General features: G+C 41.7%; 1 protein-coding gene across 1 annotated transcript in view; it reads right to left on the reverse strand.

Annotated features, from left to right (window-relative positions):
* Positions 1–200: 200 nt before the first annotated feature.
* The window catches only part of LOC118834606 (acyl-coenzyme A synthetase ACSM2A, mitochondrial-like), a 35,221-nt gene continuing 15,532 nt past the window's right edge, over positions 201–19,889 (reverse strand). Inside the window, exons 6-14 of the mRNA XM_036742056.1 lie at positions 19,679–19,841; positions 16,333–16,412; positions 13,813–13,936; positions 8,587–8,664; positions 7,935–8,036; positions 5,964–6,091; positions 4,301–4,400; positions 1,809–1,928; positions 201–1,053 (exon numbers count right to left, since the gene is read on the reverse strand). Of these exons, the coding sequence (XP_036597951.1) occupies positions 937–1,053; positions 1,809–1,928; positions 4,301–4,400; positions 5,964–6,091; positions 7,935–8,036; positions 8,587–8,664; positions 13,813–13,936; positions 16,333–16,412; positions 19,679–19,841 (1,012 nt within the window). The 3' untranslated portion in view covers positions 201–936. The remainder of the gene's footprint in view (positions 1,054–1,808; positions 1,929–4,300; positions 4,401–5,963; positions 6,092–7,934; positions 8,037–8,586; positions 8,665–13,812; positions 13,937–16,332; positions 16,413–19,678; positions 19,842–19,889) is intronic.

Consider the following 19,889-nt stretch of genomic DNA (forward strand, 5'->3'; position numbering starts at 1 on the left):
AGAGGTAGAGAAAACAAATGCTTCGAATTGAAAAAGACAAAATCATCAAGTACTTCTTTAGTAGTTTGATTGGGGTAGCATCATATCTGTTAATTAACTTGGCCAGTATTGTCATTTTTATTACATTTACACCATCTGAGCACAACCAGTAGATGTCCTTTAGCTATTTAAGTAGTTCTTTATTTCTTTAAGTATCATTTTGTAATTGAATCTGTACAAACATTTAATGCGCTTTGGTACATTTATTCCTAAACATTTAATGCATTTTGTACATGTTTTGAATGGGATTTAACTTTTTTGTTGTTAGCTCCTGAATTTTGTTCTTAATACAGAAATGCTGTTGATTTTTGTGGGTTTCTTTTGTAGCTTGCACCTTTTCTGAGGCTACTAATTGTCTTGATTGGTTTCTTTGTTGATTCTCTAGGACTTTCTAAGTTAATTATAATTTCATTAGAAAACAGGTATTGTTTTGTCTCCTCTTTGCCTATCTTTATGCCTTCAACTTCTTTCTCTCCTCTTATTGCTATCACTACCATTTCTAGGACTTTCCAAATAACAGCAGGGAAATATTCCATCCTTGCTTTACTCCTGAATGATTAGGAAAGATTCTAGGGTTTCCTCATCACATATGATGTTCGCTTTGGGTTTTAGATAGGCACTTTTATTATGTTAAAAAAGATCACTCAAAGCCCCAGAAGTTTGATCTGAGTTCCTGCTTCCTGCCAGGGAATAATATTCCTGACTCCTATGAAGAATTGCCATAGGGACTGTGAAGATTGAGGGGAATGTCATTTTATTTGAGTTAGTATCATTTGATGAATTTCACCCCTGAGCCTGAATCAGTAGTCTAGTATGATTAGGCCTGTCCCAGAATAGGGGCTGAAATAAGAAAGGGACCCTGCTCTTTTTTTGGATCAAAAACTACATTGTAAAATATCACTGGGATCTGAGGACACCATGGGTCGCAGTTGTTTGTTTCCATTCATCCTTTCGAAGCTTAGCCCGTTGGATTTTTCCAGTGATTGTCTTGGGCAGTGCTGAAACAAATTCCACCTGTTTGAGAAAGATGACATATGTGTTCCTCTCTCTCTCTCTCTCTCCCCCTCCGGCCCCACCCCGTGACCAGCTTTGTGGGAAAAGCAGTTATGTGTAGGTCTACGGACATTTCTGAAATTATGTCTTCATGTACTAGACATTTGTAAGAAGCCAGGGACTAGTCTAGATAGGTCCTTTGGACAGAGATATTATGAAAATGATTTTTGATAAAGTGTATTAAGAGAGAGTCTAGGATTCAATATAAGGGCTCAAGGTGCTTGGGGTATAAGACATCCATGAATATATTGGTACATACAATGTGGTAAACTCTTGTCATACAGGACTTTATAGAGTCATACATTAAGCAATACTGGGGATCATGTCATGCCTCCCATATATATATATATATATATATATATATACACGTATATACATACATATATATGTGTATATATATACATATGTGTGTGTGTGTATATATGTGTATATATATATATATATATATGTATATATGTTGATGTTGTTTCTCCCTAAACAGAAGAGTGATTGGTTGGAATGCAAGGACAGTGGGCAGTCATCAGTTATAGGCCTTACTGTTCAAAAGGCCTAGGACAATGTACCTCATTAGTTAATTTTTTAGTCCCTTTTTCCGGGAGGTTCAGGAGAGCTTGTGGGTCAAAGATACCAACTCCATAAAAAGGAGAGGACGGTGATATGATATCGGGAGCTGGAGATGAAAATGACTTTCTTCTACAAACTCAGAGAGGCCTCACCTTTCTGGGGTATTTGTAGGGGGCAGTTAAAGTCTTCACATGTTGCTGTAACTCTTGAATGAGCTCATCCCGGTCATGGGACTCAAACTTAGGGGTCAGTACCACAAATGCCTTCACTACCTATAGGAAGAGCACAGGGTAAGAAGAGCTTATCGCTGTTAAGCACAAAATAAAAACATACTGTTGGAAGGATTTATCACCATAATTACTAATAATATCCCTCCACTGGCATCATCATGTTCCATTATCACGATGACTTGCCATTATTATGACCACTATCATTACCATCACTACCCACTGTCACTACAATGGTTATCACCATCATGACCATCATAAGCGTCATCACCACCGTGGTTGCCATCATCACTAATACCATAATAACAGTGACTTCCAGAATCCTGACTGCTCTAAGTGCCCCCATTACCACTACCATCATCACCATTACCATGAGTGTCCGCATCATGACTCTCTGTCAGCACCACTACCACCCCCCCCACCGCCTCCATTATCATCACCATTATGATCACTATCATTACCACCTCGATCAGTGCCATCACTACCAGTGAAAGTAAAGCTAAAGAGCATCAAATGCTCTTTCAGAGATAAATATCCTTAAGAGCAGCTCTTAAGTAGGATCGGTAAGAACAACGTGATTCTGTAATGCAGGGGGAACAGCTATAGTAGGGAGGAAACTGAATGGAGGAGTTTGGGCAAAGACTAACATATCCTGATTGTCTATTTCTTTGGGAGTTTCCTATATCAATGACTTCACAGGTCTGGTCTCAGAAAAATTGTTCTAGGCTACACAGACCTTTCCTTGAATGAGTAAATCAGCCAGGAAAGTCTTTTCTCTTTTCCTTCTTTCATCTCCTTGCCCCTCCTTGTTTCATCTTCCCTCTTTCCTCGGCACGTTTACTTGTGAAACTGGAACTCTTCCATGTGTTTTGTTGTAGCTTTCCTTGGTGAATTGCAGAATCTCAGAATCGGAACATTCCTCAGAGACCCTCTTGGCTAAGCCATAACTAAACATGACTCTTTCTACAATGCATTTGTTAGGTGGTTGCCCAGTCTTTTCTTGGAGGCTTCCAGTGAGAAGGAATCCACTCTGCCTGAGGCGGTCTATTCCGCTTTTTAAGATAGGTGTAATTGTTAAGAAGGTTGTTCTGAAATCAAAGCTAACTTTGCTTCTTATGACTTCTACCTACTGCTCCTGATGCCAAAGAGCAATAAATTTAGCTCATTTTATAAGGCATAGCTCTTCAAATGTATGAAGACTGTTATATAGGGGGGTACTATGGGTGAGAAATATTGAATATCCTATTGTATGTATTGGTTTAGGGTTGTTGTCTGGGTTACTTTTGTTGCACTGTTTTTTCTTCTTTATTTTTAATCTTCGTTAAAAGAGATATTTCCATGGCAGGAGAAAGAGAGATATATTTAGCTTTTCTATTTCTTTCTCTGAAATTGGGTTATTTAAACTCACTGATTCTTGTTCTATTAATCTGGGCATTTTGAGTTTTGTAAACATTCATCTCTTTTGTTTAAGTTAGTTTTATTGCCACATATTTGAGCAAAGTAGTTTCTCTTAATTTCCTTTATTTTTTCTTCATGAATTCTTTTTCATTTTTGATACTAATAATTTGGTTTTCCTATTTCTTTTAAAAATCAAATTAGCTAATGGTTTATTTAATTTTTAAAACCAGCTCCTAATATTAAGTCTTTTTTTCTTTAATTTTTGCTAATTTCTTCTTTGATATATTTGGAAATGCAGCCAGGTCCTAATTAGTGTGAACAATAAATCCCCTGAAGTGTTACCACTATTTGAATTCACACTACACATTTCCATGGGATTGGAGCTAATCACCATGTTTTATGAAACTTTATTTTTTAATGAATAATGAAAATACAAATATATGTGACCACAACAGTGGATTCATTATTCACATTTATGGAACCTAACTAAACATGATGTAAAAAACTAAAGACATTAACAAAAATAAAATTAAAACAAAGTACTTGTTATACCCTGCTTACCTTTTCTAATTAGTGCTCTGTTTTACAATCTGTCTTCCTTCATTCTGACTCTATCTTCCTTCCCTATGGTAGATCTCTGAGACTTAATACCCTCCAGTAGGGTCTGGGAACACTCACGATGACTCTCACCATTGAAAAGATTGCTTGCACATGGACATTTTCTGAAATTTTACTGAACCGATTCCATGCATATATATGAAGTCATCCTGGACTCCAGCTGCCCCTTGTGATTATGCCTCCTCGCATTGGTCCTATCCCTCTTTGAGTTACCATGGGTGGGAACTGTGTCCTTTAGTTTTTCAATTCCTTCCTCTCTGGCTCCCATATAGGGCACATCACAAAACGAGTGCTTTGTGATCAATAAAATGCTCATACTACAAATGGCGTGACTCCGACCCAGACCAATGAAGGCATTGGTGTGGCCCATCCCTCATGCTCCGCTGCAACCTGCCTCTTACCTGTCCTTGGTTGGTGTCTGGGCTGCTGATCACTGCGGACTCTGCCACGGCTGGGTGCTCATTCAAGACATTTTCCACCTCTGAGGGACCAATTCGGTACCTGAAGGAGGAATCGAATTTTCGGTCTACCTTCACTGAAGAGGAAGGGGGCCATGTCTTCCATAGTTGTGGGTCCAATCTGCCCTCTGCCTCAGAATAACCTTTTCACTGCCTAGTTTCCAGAAGACATGAGTGAGAAAGTTGTCTATGTGGCTGTGTTCCAGAGAAGCATCATCAGTGAGACTCGACCTTTTGCTATTAGTTGCTTTATCTTATTTAACGGACCCTGTTGGCAAAAGGAGACTTTGAGAAGTCATGCAGTCCATTGCCTATGAGCTTTCACTCTATTTTGAAGACCTTCAGAAAAAAAAATTTGTAAAACTTCTCTCAGTCATTTATTCACATTCAGTGTTTCAATAGTCCTCCCTGCCTGAAGCATGTGTGTGTGTGTGTGGGGCGGTGAGGGTGGGTGGGTCTGTGTGTGAGACATCTAACTGCAGGTTAAGCTTATTTCTGTCCTCTGTGGGGACAATGAAAGTTCCTCTCTTTTACATAATGACTCTTCAAAGAATAATTTTGGGTCTAGATTACCATTTAGAGCCACATTTATTCAATTATCCATAATTTACCAATCCTTCTCTTGGGGTTAGGACCAATTATACAGTGTTAGAGAACTTCTGAGATACAAGGGACTGTAAGGATCTTAAAATCCAACCCTCATGTAAAAGAAAACTAAGTAGAAAACTGGTAAAGAAACTAAGGCTCTCCAAAGGGAATTGGTTTGTGCCCAAGGCTACAGGTAGAATCTAGATCTCCAGTCTCCAAGAGCAGCACTTTTTGCAATTCACCCAGTACTTCCTTTTGCCTCGCTTTTTCTCAGGTCAAAAGCTACTCTTTGCAGAGCTTCTTACATCTGCAAACAGGTTAAATGTGATGGTTTTTATGTTATGAATTTGTAATTTTGTCAGTGTGGGGAGCTCCCCAGTGATGAAACTGCTTCTACTAATGCAGATAGACAACCATTCGGCAATTTATAATTATAAAGAGTTACATGGGACAAAGAGAGATTAAGTGACCGACCAAGACTGATAGCCAGTGTGTGTCAGAGGTCTTAAACCTAGATCTTTTGGACTCCAAGGTGCGTTCCACTCGCCCACATTTCCTTCTTATTGAAAATGAAAAATATGTTTTTTCTTTAAAGTGACCTTAAATTCTATGTGGCCATATCAGGGAGCCAGTGTCAAAAAAGACTTCTGTATTTCCTATCTACATTACCAATATGAATAAAACCTTTGAATTTCTTTTCATATTGGATTTATTTTTAAAAAATGAGTGATTTGATTGCACAGGCAGATTAAAATCCACTGGATTTTATGGCAATCTAGGTTATTACTTTAACTTATTCACTGGTATTTTTAAAGAGCCACCTGAATTCCTCAGGGTTCAATAGGTTCAGAACCTAAGGGTTAGAAACCAAAAAATACCTGATATCTGTGATGGGGCACTTTTGCCTTCAGCTCTCTTTGCCCCCAACCAAACTCATGTTCCTTGCAGTATCACCTGGTTCAATCACATTTTGAAACCTCAAATCTCCCTCCCCAAATTTGCCAGAATCAAACCTTACCCCCTTGAATTGATGACATCATCAGCTCTCCCGATATACTGGAGATTCCCATCTTGGTCCATGATTCCAAGGTCCCCCGTGCGCCAGAAGTTCCCTGTGATATTGGCAGCTGTTTTCTCAGCATTGTCCTGGTGACCATATTTTGTGGAAAAATTAGTATTCCAGTAGAGGCTGTGCCCAAGCTTGACTGGCACAGCCTGAATGTAACTTTCCCTCCCCTCAAGCCAATGGATTGAAATGGGGGAAATCCTCAGGGGTTCTGAAAGGGATTGGTGCCGACCCCGGGGCTGTCAGGACCCTAGCACTTGACCTGTTTCCTAGGTAAAACCAGACAGGCTTAGTAGGAACTGGAATGGCAGGTGGCCGGAGGGAGGACCTCCGCCTTTAACAGCCCCCTGTAGTCATCCTACACATGCAGGCAGAGTCTATCCACTGGGGACTCACAACCCCAGAAGAAGGAACCCAGCTGGCCTTTACCTAATAAACAACAATGCTTTGATACTTTACTTACTGGAACATCTTTGATACTTTACAAGGGCATCCTGCCCCATGCCTCACATAGCTCATACAGCTCTGATACCAGCTTGCTACATGCCCGAGCCTTCCCATGCCTCCATAGATACTGTAGGAGAGCATCCCCCTTTGTTCCCATACTCCTACAGAAACTATCTTGCAACAGCCCTAATTTTTCCCATATGCTTGTAGAAACCATAGTTTGCAACAATCCAGATTCTTCCCACCCGATATCAATACCCATATCTAATCTAAGTGCAACAATACACTCATACTGCACATTTCTGTTTCTTCCCATGCTGTCATCCCCTTACCCCTTGGATACGTGCTTCTGCTCATGTAGTGCAAAACCCTATAAAACTGGATAATGTCTCCCAATAAATCGGAGTTGTATCCTCTCTGACTCCCGCCTCATCATTGCGTCCTGAGATTGGGGTCCTTGCTGGTCAGGGACCCCCAACAGGGTTCCAATTCTTTTATAACACAGACCTGGCTACTATGGATCATTTGTTCAATCAATCCATAAGCATTTATTAAGCACCTACTATGTGCCAAGGACTGACACTGTTAGGCAATGGGGAAAAAAGACAAAAAAGAAAGTCAGTATCTGTCCTCAACCAATTAATTGGTTAATCAACAAGCATTTATTAAGCACTTACTGTGTGTCAGGCACTAGGGATACAAAGGCAAAAATGAAACAATGCTTACCCTCAACCAATTAAGCAATCAGGAAGTATTAATTAAGCATTTACTATGGGCCAGGAAATGTGCTAGGTACTGGTAATACAATTACAAAAATTGAATAGTTCCAACCCTCAAGGAACTTATACACTCTGGGCATGAGTTTGTAGTGTTGATTCTCACCTCAGAGCTCATGTTCTCCAAAAGAAGTTTTCCTTAATTATTTCCATCCATTATCCAATTATCAGCCTCCTCCTTGACCTGATACTATTAATACTGGTCGGCATAATTGCATTTATCTGAAGGAGCAGTGCGATATAATGAGAGGTATGCTGGAGCCAGCTCTGGCTTGAAGGAGCCAGTTGTTAAACTTTCAGTGTGAGCTCTGACAGCTTGGAAGCATTGACAGCTTGGAAATTGGTAAATGCCACAAATTTGCTTGGGAGATGAGAAGACCCTGAGGATTACTGAGTTTTGATCCAATAGCCAGGGTGGAATGGGCAGAAGAAGCAAGCACTAATCTTTGAGAATTCCTATCTTTTACTAACCGGGAATTCTGCATTTCTTTCCTGAAATTTCTTCAAAGTCAGAGAAGGAGGTAGGTTAGCTACCTACTTAGGTCACCTAAACACTGAGTCTGTGGCCCAAGGAAAGCTAGTCTGTTGCCCAACTTTCCTATGAGGGCTCAGGGCTCAGGAGAGCATGATACCTTCATACGTTTCTCTATTCTTGTATGAGCCCCAAAGAGGCAGGGAGAGTAAAGAAGTGATGCCTTACCACATAGCCAGAGAAGAACCCAATAGGCTTGATGGGTTTGATTCTGACACCAATTTCTCCTTCTTGGCCAGGAGGCAGTACATTACCATTCTCATCAATAATCTGGAAAAAGAGACCCATAAAATGAATATAAGTGAGTGCCACACAAAGCAACTACCCACTCTGTGCTTCCTTCGCAGACAAGTGCAAAGATAATGTTTTGTAAAGTGACCTTAAATTGCTTTGTCATCTACATTGTCAGCCAGGATCAAACCTTTCCAAACCCTTTTCCTACTGGATTAAAAAAACATTTGAGTGATCTGTGACAGAGCAAAATTCATCAGATTATCCATTGTTCCATAGGAGCTTCTGTAGCCACTCCAGGGGTATGTAGGAAATCATTCACTGGTCCTGGCATTTTCCCCAATTTCTTTCCTTTATTTTATACTTCTGGTGTATGCGCGACAGATGGCAGAACTTCCTGACCATTAAAGTTATTGAGTATGGTTCAAAAAGAATGAATGCTTTAAAAACAGCTCCCCGAAACCATCTACCTTGTAGAGAATTGACCACAGGAAGCTAATCTCCTAATGATCTTTTCTAGATATGGGAATCTATGAAAAGAAGAGCCCCAATGTCCAAAGTGGGCTCAAGGACAAAAGGGCCAACAAACCTGGATGTCATAACTTGACACTGCCTTTCCCAAGAAGCCAGGCTTGCTTTCCTTTGTGCTGGACCTGCAAATGGCTCCCTGTGAAAAGCACAGTGAAACGGGACAGTGAAATATAGGGAGTCATATGTGGGGGGAGGGGCGCTGTTGCTATAATAGCCCAGCTCTTTTCCCGTCCAGGGACACTGTGAAGTTGGTGAAATCTGTCTCTTTTACCTCATTTCCAATGCTCTCCCCTTGTTCTTGGTATTCTACCCCATTCCCCACCCTCCTTCCCCCCAACTGTCCTGTATTGTCCCATTCATTTAAAGTGTGACTTTCAGCTAGAGCTCACAGCTAGAAATCAACACAGAAAAATTAGCCCCGCTTAAGAATTCAGGACTAATTCAGATCAATTCAATAAATACTGAAAGACTCAACCTAGTGAGGCTGAATGAACATTGGGCTTGGAGGATGAAGAGGTGGGTTCCAGTCCTGACTCTGCCACTTAGTAATTGTGTGACTTTGCACAATCATGTTGCTTCTCTAAGTTTCTGGCCTCCCATCTTTAAAACGGATGCCATAGGATAGTAGAGCTAGGGGTCAGAGGTTAAAAACCAGGACCTGGAGCCAGGAAGACATGAGTTCTAAACCAACTTCAGACATTTTAGTAGCTGTGTGATCCTGGGTAAGATACTTAACTTCTGTCTGCCTCAGTTTCCTCAACTGTAAAGTGGGGATCATAATAGCACCTATTTCTCAGGGTTGTCGTGAGGGTCAAATGAGATATTTGTAAAGTTATTTGTAAACCTTTGATGCAAAATCATTCTTATCGTTAGATTAGACCCCGGAAGCTGAGTCTAACCCCTCATTTGACAGACAAGGCAGGTTAATTGATTTGGCCGTGTTCATGCAGGGGGTCAGAGACCGAGGCAGAATTTAAACCCAAGTCCTCTGATTCTGAAGCCAGTGCTCTTTCCTTAATGCGTGCTGTCCCCTCTCTGTTTCTGTTGAGGGTGATAGTAGGTGAATTATCTACCTCACAGTTAGGACCAAATGAGAGCACCTTACACGTGTAAAGTGACTTGTGCCCATAACATTCTATAAAATAGGAATTATTACTTTCTCAGTGGGGACAGGATTAAAAAAACAACAACCCAGGATATAGTCCCTGCCTCTGACCACCATAACCACATCATGAGGCTCCCAGGCTGTACTCACTTGATCCTTGGCTCTTTTCCTTTCTCTCCAAACTTCTCCACTTTCCTGGCTCTTAGCCTCCCCCCATTAGCTGCGTGCCAGCTCTCCTTTAGGTGTTACTTCTCCCATTAGAAGGCAAACGCCTTAAGGATGGGGCCTGTCTTTTGTTTGTATTTCCATCCCCAGTGCTAAGCATGGTGCCTGGCCAAAAAAAAAAGCCTTCTTTCCTTCCTCCCTCATTGGCTTCCCACCCTCCTTCCTTTCTTTCCGCCCTGCTTTCCCTCCTTCCTTTCCCTCTCTCTCTCTCTCTCTCCTTCCGTCTTTTCTTTTTTCCCTCACTCCTTTCCTCCTTTCTCTCGCTCTCTCCTTTTCCCCTTCTTTACCTCCCCCCTCAATCCCTGCCTTCCTTCTATCCTCTTTCTCTCTGTCTCTGTGTCCTTCTCACACACACTTCAAATTTTAGTAGTCTTGTAAGGAGAGAAGATGGGACAGAAGTAACCAGGTAGAGTGTGAAAATGCATGAGAAATATGAAGAGCTATAGGAATTCGGAGGAAGAAGAAGAATTTTTGGTTGGTATAAATTTACCAGAACAGATCAGGGGAAACTTCGTTGAGGAGGTGGTCACTGACTTGAATCTTAAAATTAATATCAATTCAGCCGGCAGAGATGGACATTGCAGGTATAAGAAACAGATGGAACATAGACCCAGAGGTAGAAAACTGTTGGATTGGTTCAGGGAATAGTGAGTAGTTAGTTCAGTTTGGCTGAAGAGGAAATAGGATCATGGCTCTAGAATGGAAGGAACCTTAGAGACCACCAACTCCACCCCTCATTTTACACATGAGAAAACGGAGGCCTAAAGAGATTGGGACTTGTCCAAGGTCACATAGTTAACAAGTGTCTGATGCAGCATTCAAATTCAGGTTCTCTGAACTGCAAGTGCAGTGATCTGTCCATTATGGCACATAGGGAGCATAGATAGGTTGGATTAGAAAGATAGGCTGGATTTAAATTGTGAGGAGACTTGTTGAAAAATGCTATTCACCTCCAGAGAGAGAAATGATGAACCAATGATCCAAGTATACTATGTTCAATTTCTTTTTCTTTCTTTTTTAAATTTTTAACATTCATTTAAAAAATTTTTGAATTCCAAATTCTTTCCCTCCCTCCTTCCCCTCCTCCATCCTTGAGAAGCCAAACAATTTAAAAAAAAATTGTACGTGTGCAGTCATGTAAAGCATATTTCCACATTAGTCATGCTGCAAAAGAAAACACAGACAAAAAATGACCCAAGAAAAAAAGTATGCTTTGATCTGCATTCAGACCCCATCAGTTCATTCTCTGGAGGTGGATAGCATTTTTCATCATAAGTCCTTCAGAATTGTTTTGGATCATTGTAAGAGAAAGCTAAGCCATTCGCAGTCGATAACTGTACAATACTGCTATTACTGTGTACAGTGCTCACTTGGTTGCGCTCATTTCACTTTGTATCAGTCTATATAAGTCTTCCCAGGTTTTTCTGAAACCATGCTGTTTGCTATTTCTTGTAGCACAATATTATTCCATCACAGTCGTATCCCACAACTTGTTCAGCCATTCTCCAATTGATGGATGTCACCTCAGTTTCCAATTCTTTGCCACCACAAAAAGAGCAGCTATAAGTGTTTTTATCTTTTTCCTTTTTAAAAGAAATCTCTTTGGGATACAAACCTAGCAGTGGCATTGCTGGGTCAAAGGGTTTGCACAGTTTTATAGCCCTTTGGGCATAACTCCAAATTGCTCTCTAGAATGGTTGAATCAATTCACAACTCTACCAACAGTGCATCAGTGTCCCAATTTTTCCACGTCTCCTCCAGCATTTGTCATTTTTGTTTTCTGTCATATTAGCCAATCTGATAGGTGTCAGGTGGTACATTTTAGTTTTCTTGCTTTTTTCCCCAGTAAGAAGTATTTTATTTTTTCTAATTATATGTAAAGGTATTTTTCAACACTCATTTTTCATGAGATTTTGAGTTCCAACATTTTCTCCCTCCTTCCTTTCCCTCTTCCTTCTCCAAGATGGCAAGCAATCTGATATAGGTTATACATGTGCAATCATGTTAAACATACTTCCACATTAGTCATGTTGTGAATCCTTTTTTTTCAATATGGTTAATATGGGCATATGTTTTGCATGACTTAGCACATATAATTGATATCATTTTACCTGCTTTCTCAATGGGTATGGGAGGAGTTGGAGGCAGAGAGAGAAATTGGAACTCAATATTTAAAAAGCGAAGGTTAAAAATAAATGAATACATAAGAAGAAATTGCGGAGAGACTTGAATTCCAGGCTAAGGTGCCTGCTCTCCATCTAGAAGGCAATGAGGATAAATAGTTTTTGAGCACAAATGTGCTCAGATCTATACACTGGAAAGATTAATATGTCAGATGTGTGATTAGAGAGGGGAGAGGCTGGAGGCATGAAGATGGCTTAAAATGAACAGGAAGTAGATGCTTTGGATAAAGGACTGGAGCTACAGTCTGAAAGACTGAGCACAACTCTGGCTTCAGACACTTAGTAGCTGTGTGACCCTGGGCAAGTCATTTAACCTCTATCTGTCTCGGTTTCCTCATCTATAAAATGGAGACCATTATAACACCTATTTCCCAGGGTTGTTGTGAGGACAAAATGAGATAATATTTGTAAAGCCTTTGCAAACCTTTAAATTTTTTTCCATTTTAGTTATTATCATTATTATTAAATTACAATAATTCAGGCAAAAGGTAATGATTACCTGAACCAGAGTGGTTAAAGTGAGAGTAGAAAGGAAGGGGTAGATGGGAAAGCTATATAAGTTGATGCAACTTGGTAATAAAAGTTTAGGGTGACTTTTCCTAGGGATATCCGGATTTTAATAGAGGATTTGGACTGACCATAGCAAAACTTCAGGGACTAAGGCAGACCTTTCTGTAGCCTCTCAAATCGTACATATTTGCCGTCATTCCCTCCTACACCTGTAACGTCAGGCATGCTTGTTATCATGTTGGGGGATGTGGGGATGGTATGTTTGTTAATGTTGCCACATGAGCTTTGTCACATGGTCATGAGCCCTACTCATGTTCCCATACTCCTTTCTGCCCTTGCCAGTCTATAGGTCAACTTGTAGCTCCTCTTCAGATGTCTTTAGACGTTCAGCCACATGGGAGGCTACTAGCCAGCATAGTCCACGGAAGAAAGAGGGGGAAATTATTACATGGACGATAGGAAAATCAAGTAAATAATTGATCTATGAGAGTAAGAAGGTGTCACCTTCCAACCAACTTAACAAGAGCCTCGATCTCTCCTATTCTGAGTCTGATTGTTGGCAACAGATTAAGAAGAGCGAGCCCAGGCTAGTGTTCTTTTATTGGCCCTTGTTAGTACTGGTCCTTGACTCTAAAGCCAGCTTTGTTAGGAGGGATAGCAAAGGAGCCAAGTGAGACCTCTTGTGGCCTATCATTTCAGGTCTGGAGAATCCAGCTACCTGGGTGACTTTCTCTACACGTCCGTTTGTATCCCTCTCTGTTGCGTCCATCCCTAGAAAACATCTTGGGCATTGGGCTATACTTTAAGTTGTTGAAAGCCTTAGGTGTATTGCAAAGAGCTGCACATCGATGATGCTATGTCACAAAGTCGTTGACAGCCAATTACTTCCCACTTTTCTTTTCTGTTGGCAGTCTCAGGACCTAGCAGCGGATGGGGGAGAGAGAAGCAGCAAAAAGTGGCAGGCAGGGGAGGAAGAGGCTAGGCAAAGGTATTATTGAATGCTTTAGGGCAAAGAAAAAAACGGTAAAAAGAAATGGTGAAGAGCATCTCTTTCTCAACCCCACCCTGCCTGGCACCTGGCTTTTAAGCTAATTGCCTGAGTTGGTTCAAATATGTTCTCTAGGCAGGAATATCTGACAATGTTGGCTTTCAGAAAATGTAAATGCATGTAAGTTTATTTTCTCTTCTAGAAATTATGGAAATAAGTTTTAAAAACTGCTCTTGGGTCATGCTGTCTACAGCTAAAGGCGAGAGCACATACCGTTTCTGTCTGTCCATAGATTTCCTTGATGTTCAGCCCAGTCTGTGTCTCCCATTTTTGCAGGGTTTCAGGGAGGAGGGCCTCTCCGGAACTGATGCATAAGCGAAGGCTTTGGAATTTGTAACTAAAAAAGAAAAGAAAACAAACAACTCTCCAGAGCCCAATGGAAAACTCTTTTAGGGAGAAAAAATTGTCCTGAGCCCCCAAAGTCCCATCAGGAAAAAATTTCTGTCTCAGGAACCATTCTGGGAGTGGACAGAGTATAAGGCTACAAGGTTCCCCAGTCAAGATGGAAATGGTGGTAGTGGGGACCAGAGATATTAGACCAGTGAGAAATCTGGTCTTTGGAGATACTTGTGGTTTTCACTGCACTGAGACCAAGGACTGTTTGAATGTGTAGCATTTGAAAGAGACATCCCTACTCTTTACCTTCTCTGATGCTCAATATTCTACTGGATTATAAAAAGAACCCTGGTCGAGGAGTCAGAGGACCTGAGTTCCATTTCTAGAGCTATTTACTCACTGTGTGACGCTGGGAAAGCCATTAAACCTCTTCAACCTTCAGTTCCCATATTTCTCATAAGGAGTAAAGAAGCTGGGGTGTGGGGCATAAGGGCACTAGGAGTCTGGAGGACCAGAACACTTGCACGGGTGGTGCAAACATTATTTGTATGCCAGGCATAGCTTGGAGTGAGGGGATGAAATTTGTTTTGGAAAACTCCAAACAAATAGCTTGCATTTGGAGCAATTTCATGTTCCTTCTGTGCCTTTTCTTTCCTATCTGTCCCTTTTCCCAAGGCTTCTTGTACCTTCATACTCCCAATGCCTCCTATCCACACAGTATCCCAAGATAGCACAATGGTAGTACAAGTCGGAGGGTCTGAATTAAAATTCCTCCTTTTATGTTTTCTCCCTGTGTGACCTTGGAAGAGTCATGTTACCTCCTCGGACTTCAGTGTCCTCCCTTATAAAATGAGAGAGTTGGACTACACGACCATTGAGGTCTGTTCTACCTTTCTAGCCTTCCTGCCTTTCTAGCCTTCCGCCAAAACTCTCTGGTACCGTACCCTCATTCTCATCAGGCTGCATCCTTCCTAATTCACCGTGAGGTGTTAACAACCAAAAGCAGCGGAGCTGTCCCTCTGACCTCATGGCATTTTCAATTTAATAATAATAGCTACCATTCGCACAGCATGTTGAGGTTTGCAAAGCGCTTTACAAACATTATCTTTCTCATTTGATCCCTCCAATAACCCTGGGAGGTAGGTGCTATTGTCACCCCCATTTTATAGATGAGAAAACTGAGGCCAGGAGAGGATAAATGACTTGCCCAGGGTCACGCAACTAGTAAGCGTCTGAGGCTGGATTTGAGCTCAAGTCTTCCTGCTTCCGATTCCGGTACTATATCCATTGTATCCCCTAACTGTGGCCTTCTTAGCTTAAAGGAAAAGGAGCTGACCAATGGCAGAGTATTAGGTTGCTAGGTAGACTGGTGAAGGATGTTCTCAGAGGCAGGGAGTGTAGCTGGGAGTCCTCCATGTACCAATAGCCAGTGAGAAGCCAAGGACCTGGGTTCAAATCCCAGGCCTGACGCTTAGTACCACAGCGATTTAAAGTCACTCAATCTCTCTCAGCCTCATTTGACTCATCTATAGAGTGGGGGGTTGGATGAGATGAGACTTCTGAAGTCCCTTCGAATTTAAGGTCTGCGACCCACTGACAATAATGACGATGATGATGATGATGATGATGATGATGATGACGATGATGATGATGATGATGTCGATGATGATGTCAATAATGATGACGATGATGATGATGATGATGTCGATGATGGTGACGATGATGATGATGATGATGATGATGATGATGTCGATGATGGTGACGATGATGATAATGATGATGATGATGATGATGATGGTGACGATGATGATGATGATGATGATGATGACGATGATAATGATGATGATGATGATGGTGATGATGATGATGATGTTGATAATGGTGACAATAAGGTTGGTGAAGTACTTCACAAATATTATCTCCTTTGATACTCAGAACAACCGTGTGAACTAGTTGCTATTATCATCCCCACTCTACAGATGAAGAAAGTGAGGCTGAGGGAATTTAAATGATCTGTGCAAAATATTGAGAATTTGGGCCTTCCTGACTCCAGGTCCAGCCCTCTATCCCCTATTGCCTCCTGATAGACACTTGACTAGGGTATATATGCACATGTACATGTGTGTACACACACACACACACACACACACACACACACACACACACACACACAGAGTCCTACTTCTCCTGCTAGCAACCTCTTTAAAACAGGATAAAATCCCATTTTGGAAACAGGTGCTGCATTTGCTTCATCTGCCTGCCTACTCCAGTGACGGGTCTTAGCAGCAAACCCTCATCCAGGAAGGATGCTCTCGTCAAGGACGGGCAAAGCTGAGGATGGGCTGATGACCTGGGAGGAACCTCGCCAACCTGGGGGCAATGGGTGACATCACCTACCTGGTGGGATCTTGTTTTAGCAGCATCTGGTATAACATAGGAGGCGCCAGCATGATATTGATGGGATATCTGGAGAGAGTCTGGTGAATAAGAACAGGGAGATGGCTCAGATGTTGAACCTTGAGTCAATTATCAAATTAATATCAGCCCTTGAATTGGTGGATTTTGATATAAAGACCACAGAGTTCCTAACAATCCCCACATTCTAATCTGGAGCTCATCTGAGGAGTAACATTTCTTTTAATTGCCACTGAGGCTCCAGTGCCAAGTGCTTGGTTCAGAGTTCCAGAGATCCTGAAGTAAAAGGGACCTTAGATCTCATTTAGTCTGATTCCCTTATTTTAGAGAAGAAGAAGCTGAGGCGCAGAGAGGTGAAGTGATTTGCCGAAGGTCCCGTAGTAAGTGGCAGAGTCATGGGACTCCAAATTCCATGCTCTTTGCATTGAAGCACTCTGTCTCTCTGTCTGACTCACTGTGTGCCTTTAATTTTGGGGGGGCTCCCTCCTCCCTGGTAGGATTAGGGACTAGAACAAGGAGACCAGGGGGGAAGTTCATCAAGCCCAGTTGTTGGCAAACATGGGAAGTCACATGTTTGTCTTTGGTGGCCTCCTATTTCCCCTTTTGGATACTCTTTCCCTTCTTCTGGTGTTCCCCACTGAGACACCCCATCAGGTTCCTGAAGAGAGCTCAGGAAGTGGCTGATAATTTAGGGTGATACTCATTTCAGGGATATATGCATTTTAATAGGCGACTCTGGACCAAAGAGTCTTCAAGAGACAAAAAAAGCAAGTTTCTTACAGTAGGATAGTAGTTTCTTATAGTCCCAGGGACTAGGGTAGAAGAGAGGAAAATATTGCTTACATATTTGGAGCTGGAAGGGACCTCAGAGATAATCGAGACCAATTTCCTCCTTTTTACAGATGAAAAACGGAGGCCCAGAAAAGTTAAATGATTTGTCCAACATCTCATAGGTAGTAATGCTTTTCTGCTATACTCATTCTACCTCCCTCAGAGGAAGTTTCTTGGAAGCTTCTGTCCAACACGACCTGTGTCAGGTTGGCTATAACTACATAATGATTGGAAAAGTGATTTCTTCCTCTTAAAAAAATGTTTTCCAGTCAGTTCCTACTTATACAAGACCAGGAGAGGGTGGTCATGCAGGACTTTGAAGGGTATCAATCTCATAGTAAGGCACTGAGAACCTTATATACCCTGTATATAACTATGTATACACACACACATGTATATACATATATACATATACACATATACACATGCACACATAAACATACACATATACATATACACACATACACATATATACACATACATACACACATACATAATATATTATATATATTATAAAACTATGCTCTCAAAATACAGAAAAGCGTAGAGAGGTTCATCAGGCTGATCTGAAGGATAAAGCCGTGTGAACTGGTGTATCCATTTCCCTTTTTCACCCTTCCCTCCACCAAGGAAACACTTCAGAAAAGGAAAATAAATTGTTCATTCATGGGCCGTCTGGAATGCAAGGACTGCTGGGAGGCAGCGTTTTTGTCTGCAAATAAATCTCATAGGAAAAAGTCGAGAGCTATCTACTGACTGAACCTATTAGCTGCTCTTCCTTCCATGTGGCTAGCTTCTGTTTCCTGTCAAGTGAGATCCCAAGCATTTACAAACTTAGCCCAAAAATGTCTAGGTGAGTTAGTACCTCCCTTTGTCAAAAGATGACACAGTCTATTGGGAAGGACATTAGAAGAGAGGTGCAGCAGAAAGATGGCTGACCCTGGCGGATCAGAGTTATAATCCTGTCATTGGCTCTATGACCTTGGCTAAGTCACAGCCTTTCTGGATCTCATTTTCCTCATCTGTAAAATGACCAGGCTTGGTAGCTTTTATCGTCCCCTTCCAGCTCTTGCAAGGTCTATGATTCCGTGACTGTGAGTCAGGACACCTGGCTTCTATTCCAAATTCACTCCTTGGCAGTGGAGAATGTTGTATCCTCAGCAGCTAACACAGCGTTGTTGTTTAGTAATTTTTCAGTTGTATCTAACTCTTCATGACCCCATTTGGGGTTGTCTTGACAAGGATTCTTGCTTTCCATTTCCTTCTCCAGCTCATGTTACAGATGAGGAACTGAGGCAAACAGGGTTAAGTGACTTGCCCAGGTCACACAGCTAATAAGTGTTTAAGGGCAGATTTGAACTCAGGTCTTCCTGACTCCAGGCCTGGCACTCTATCCCCTGCACCTCCTAGCTGCCCCATCTATCATAGTGTCTAGAACTTAACAAGTGCTCCATGATTGACTGATAGTCTTGAGTAAGTCCCTTTAACTCTGGGTCTCAGCTTCTGTGTCTTGGAAGGTGATCTGACTCAGTGGGTGTGGAGTCAGGAAGACACTGATTAAAATCCCATCTCTGACACTGACTAACTGTGTGACCTTGGGTAAGTCACTTGGCCTCAGTTTCTGCTTTTATAAAACAAGGATAATAGCACTTGCGTTACTTAACAACTACGACAACAAATACCAGCAGCAGCGGCAGCAGCAGCAGCAACATGACACAGTGAAAAGTGAGACGGCCTCTGGAGTCAATGGCTCTGGGTTCAAATCTCAATTTTTATTCTCTGTATGACTTTGGGCATGACATTCAGCCTCAGTTCCCTCACTCATAAAAAGAAGAGGTTGGACTAGGTGCCCCCGAGGTTCCTTTTAGATCTATGATCTAATGTAGCATTTTAATGTTTGTAAAGCATGTTACATACAAACCACCAAAGACTGTATATAAACGTCAGCCTGCCTATCCAACAGGGTTTATTACGGAGAGCAAATGAAATAATATACAAGAAAGAGTTTCAAAACAGTACAAGCTCTAGACAAACCTATAAAAGGCACAGTCCTACTTGGCGCAGCACTTGTGCCAAGGGTGATAGAGCTAGGGAAGTTCTAAAGGATTAAAAAAAAAGAGTTGAGGCAGATTGTGGAGTGACAGAGCCATAGACAGCAAGGAAGAGCACCTGGGATATTCCAGACCTTTAAGATTAATGCCAAGGAGAACAACAGGTCATGCCATAATGTGTCCTTTATGACTTCACCAGAATCTGAGGCTAGTAGGACCGGCCCTCTAAGGCTAGTCCTCTGTTCCTAGATGAAAACAGGGTTAAGGATGCAGATGTATCTTTGCAAGCAGACAGAGGTGATTTTTCCATATCCTAACTCCAGGATGAGATGTCAGTGGGGTGTTTCTGGGCCAGAACTCAACGTTCCTATATCTTGGCTCCCCATGAGCATCAGAGGACTTTGGATTCCTCCCCACCAACCCTCATGAATTTGACCCAGTCTTACATTGATGATAACCAGTGGGTCCATCCTTGGCAAATGGTGGATAAATGAGCATGCTCCAGATATCCAGGGTTCCAGAAATGTCCCCAATAGGTTGAGAATCCAACCTGTGTCTGTTATACTCCACATTGTATCCGAAGTTTGCAACTTAATCCAACTTCTGTCCCTGCAGAAAGCAAAAAGTGTTTGCATGCTTCTGTATGAGGTGCCAGCA

This window comes from Trichosurus vulpecula, chromosome 1 (assembly GCF_011100635.1).
Source record: "Trichosurus vulpecula isolate mTriVul1 chromosome 1, mTriVul1.pri, whole genome shotgun sequence".
In the NCBI taxonomy this organism is placed as follows: domain Eukaryota; kingdom Metazoa; phylum Chordata; class Mammalia; order Diprotodontia; family Phalangeridae; genus Trichosurus; species Trichosurus vulpecula.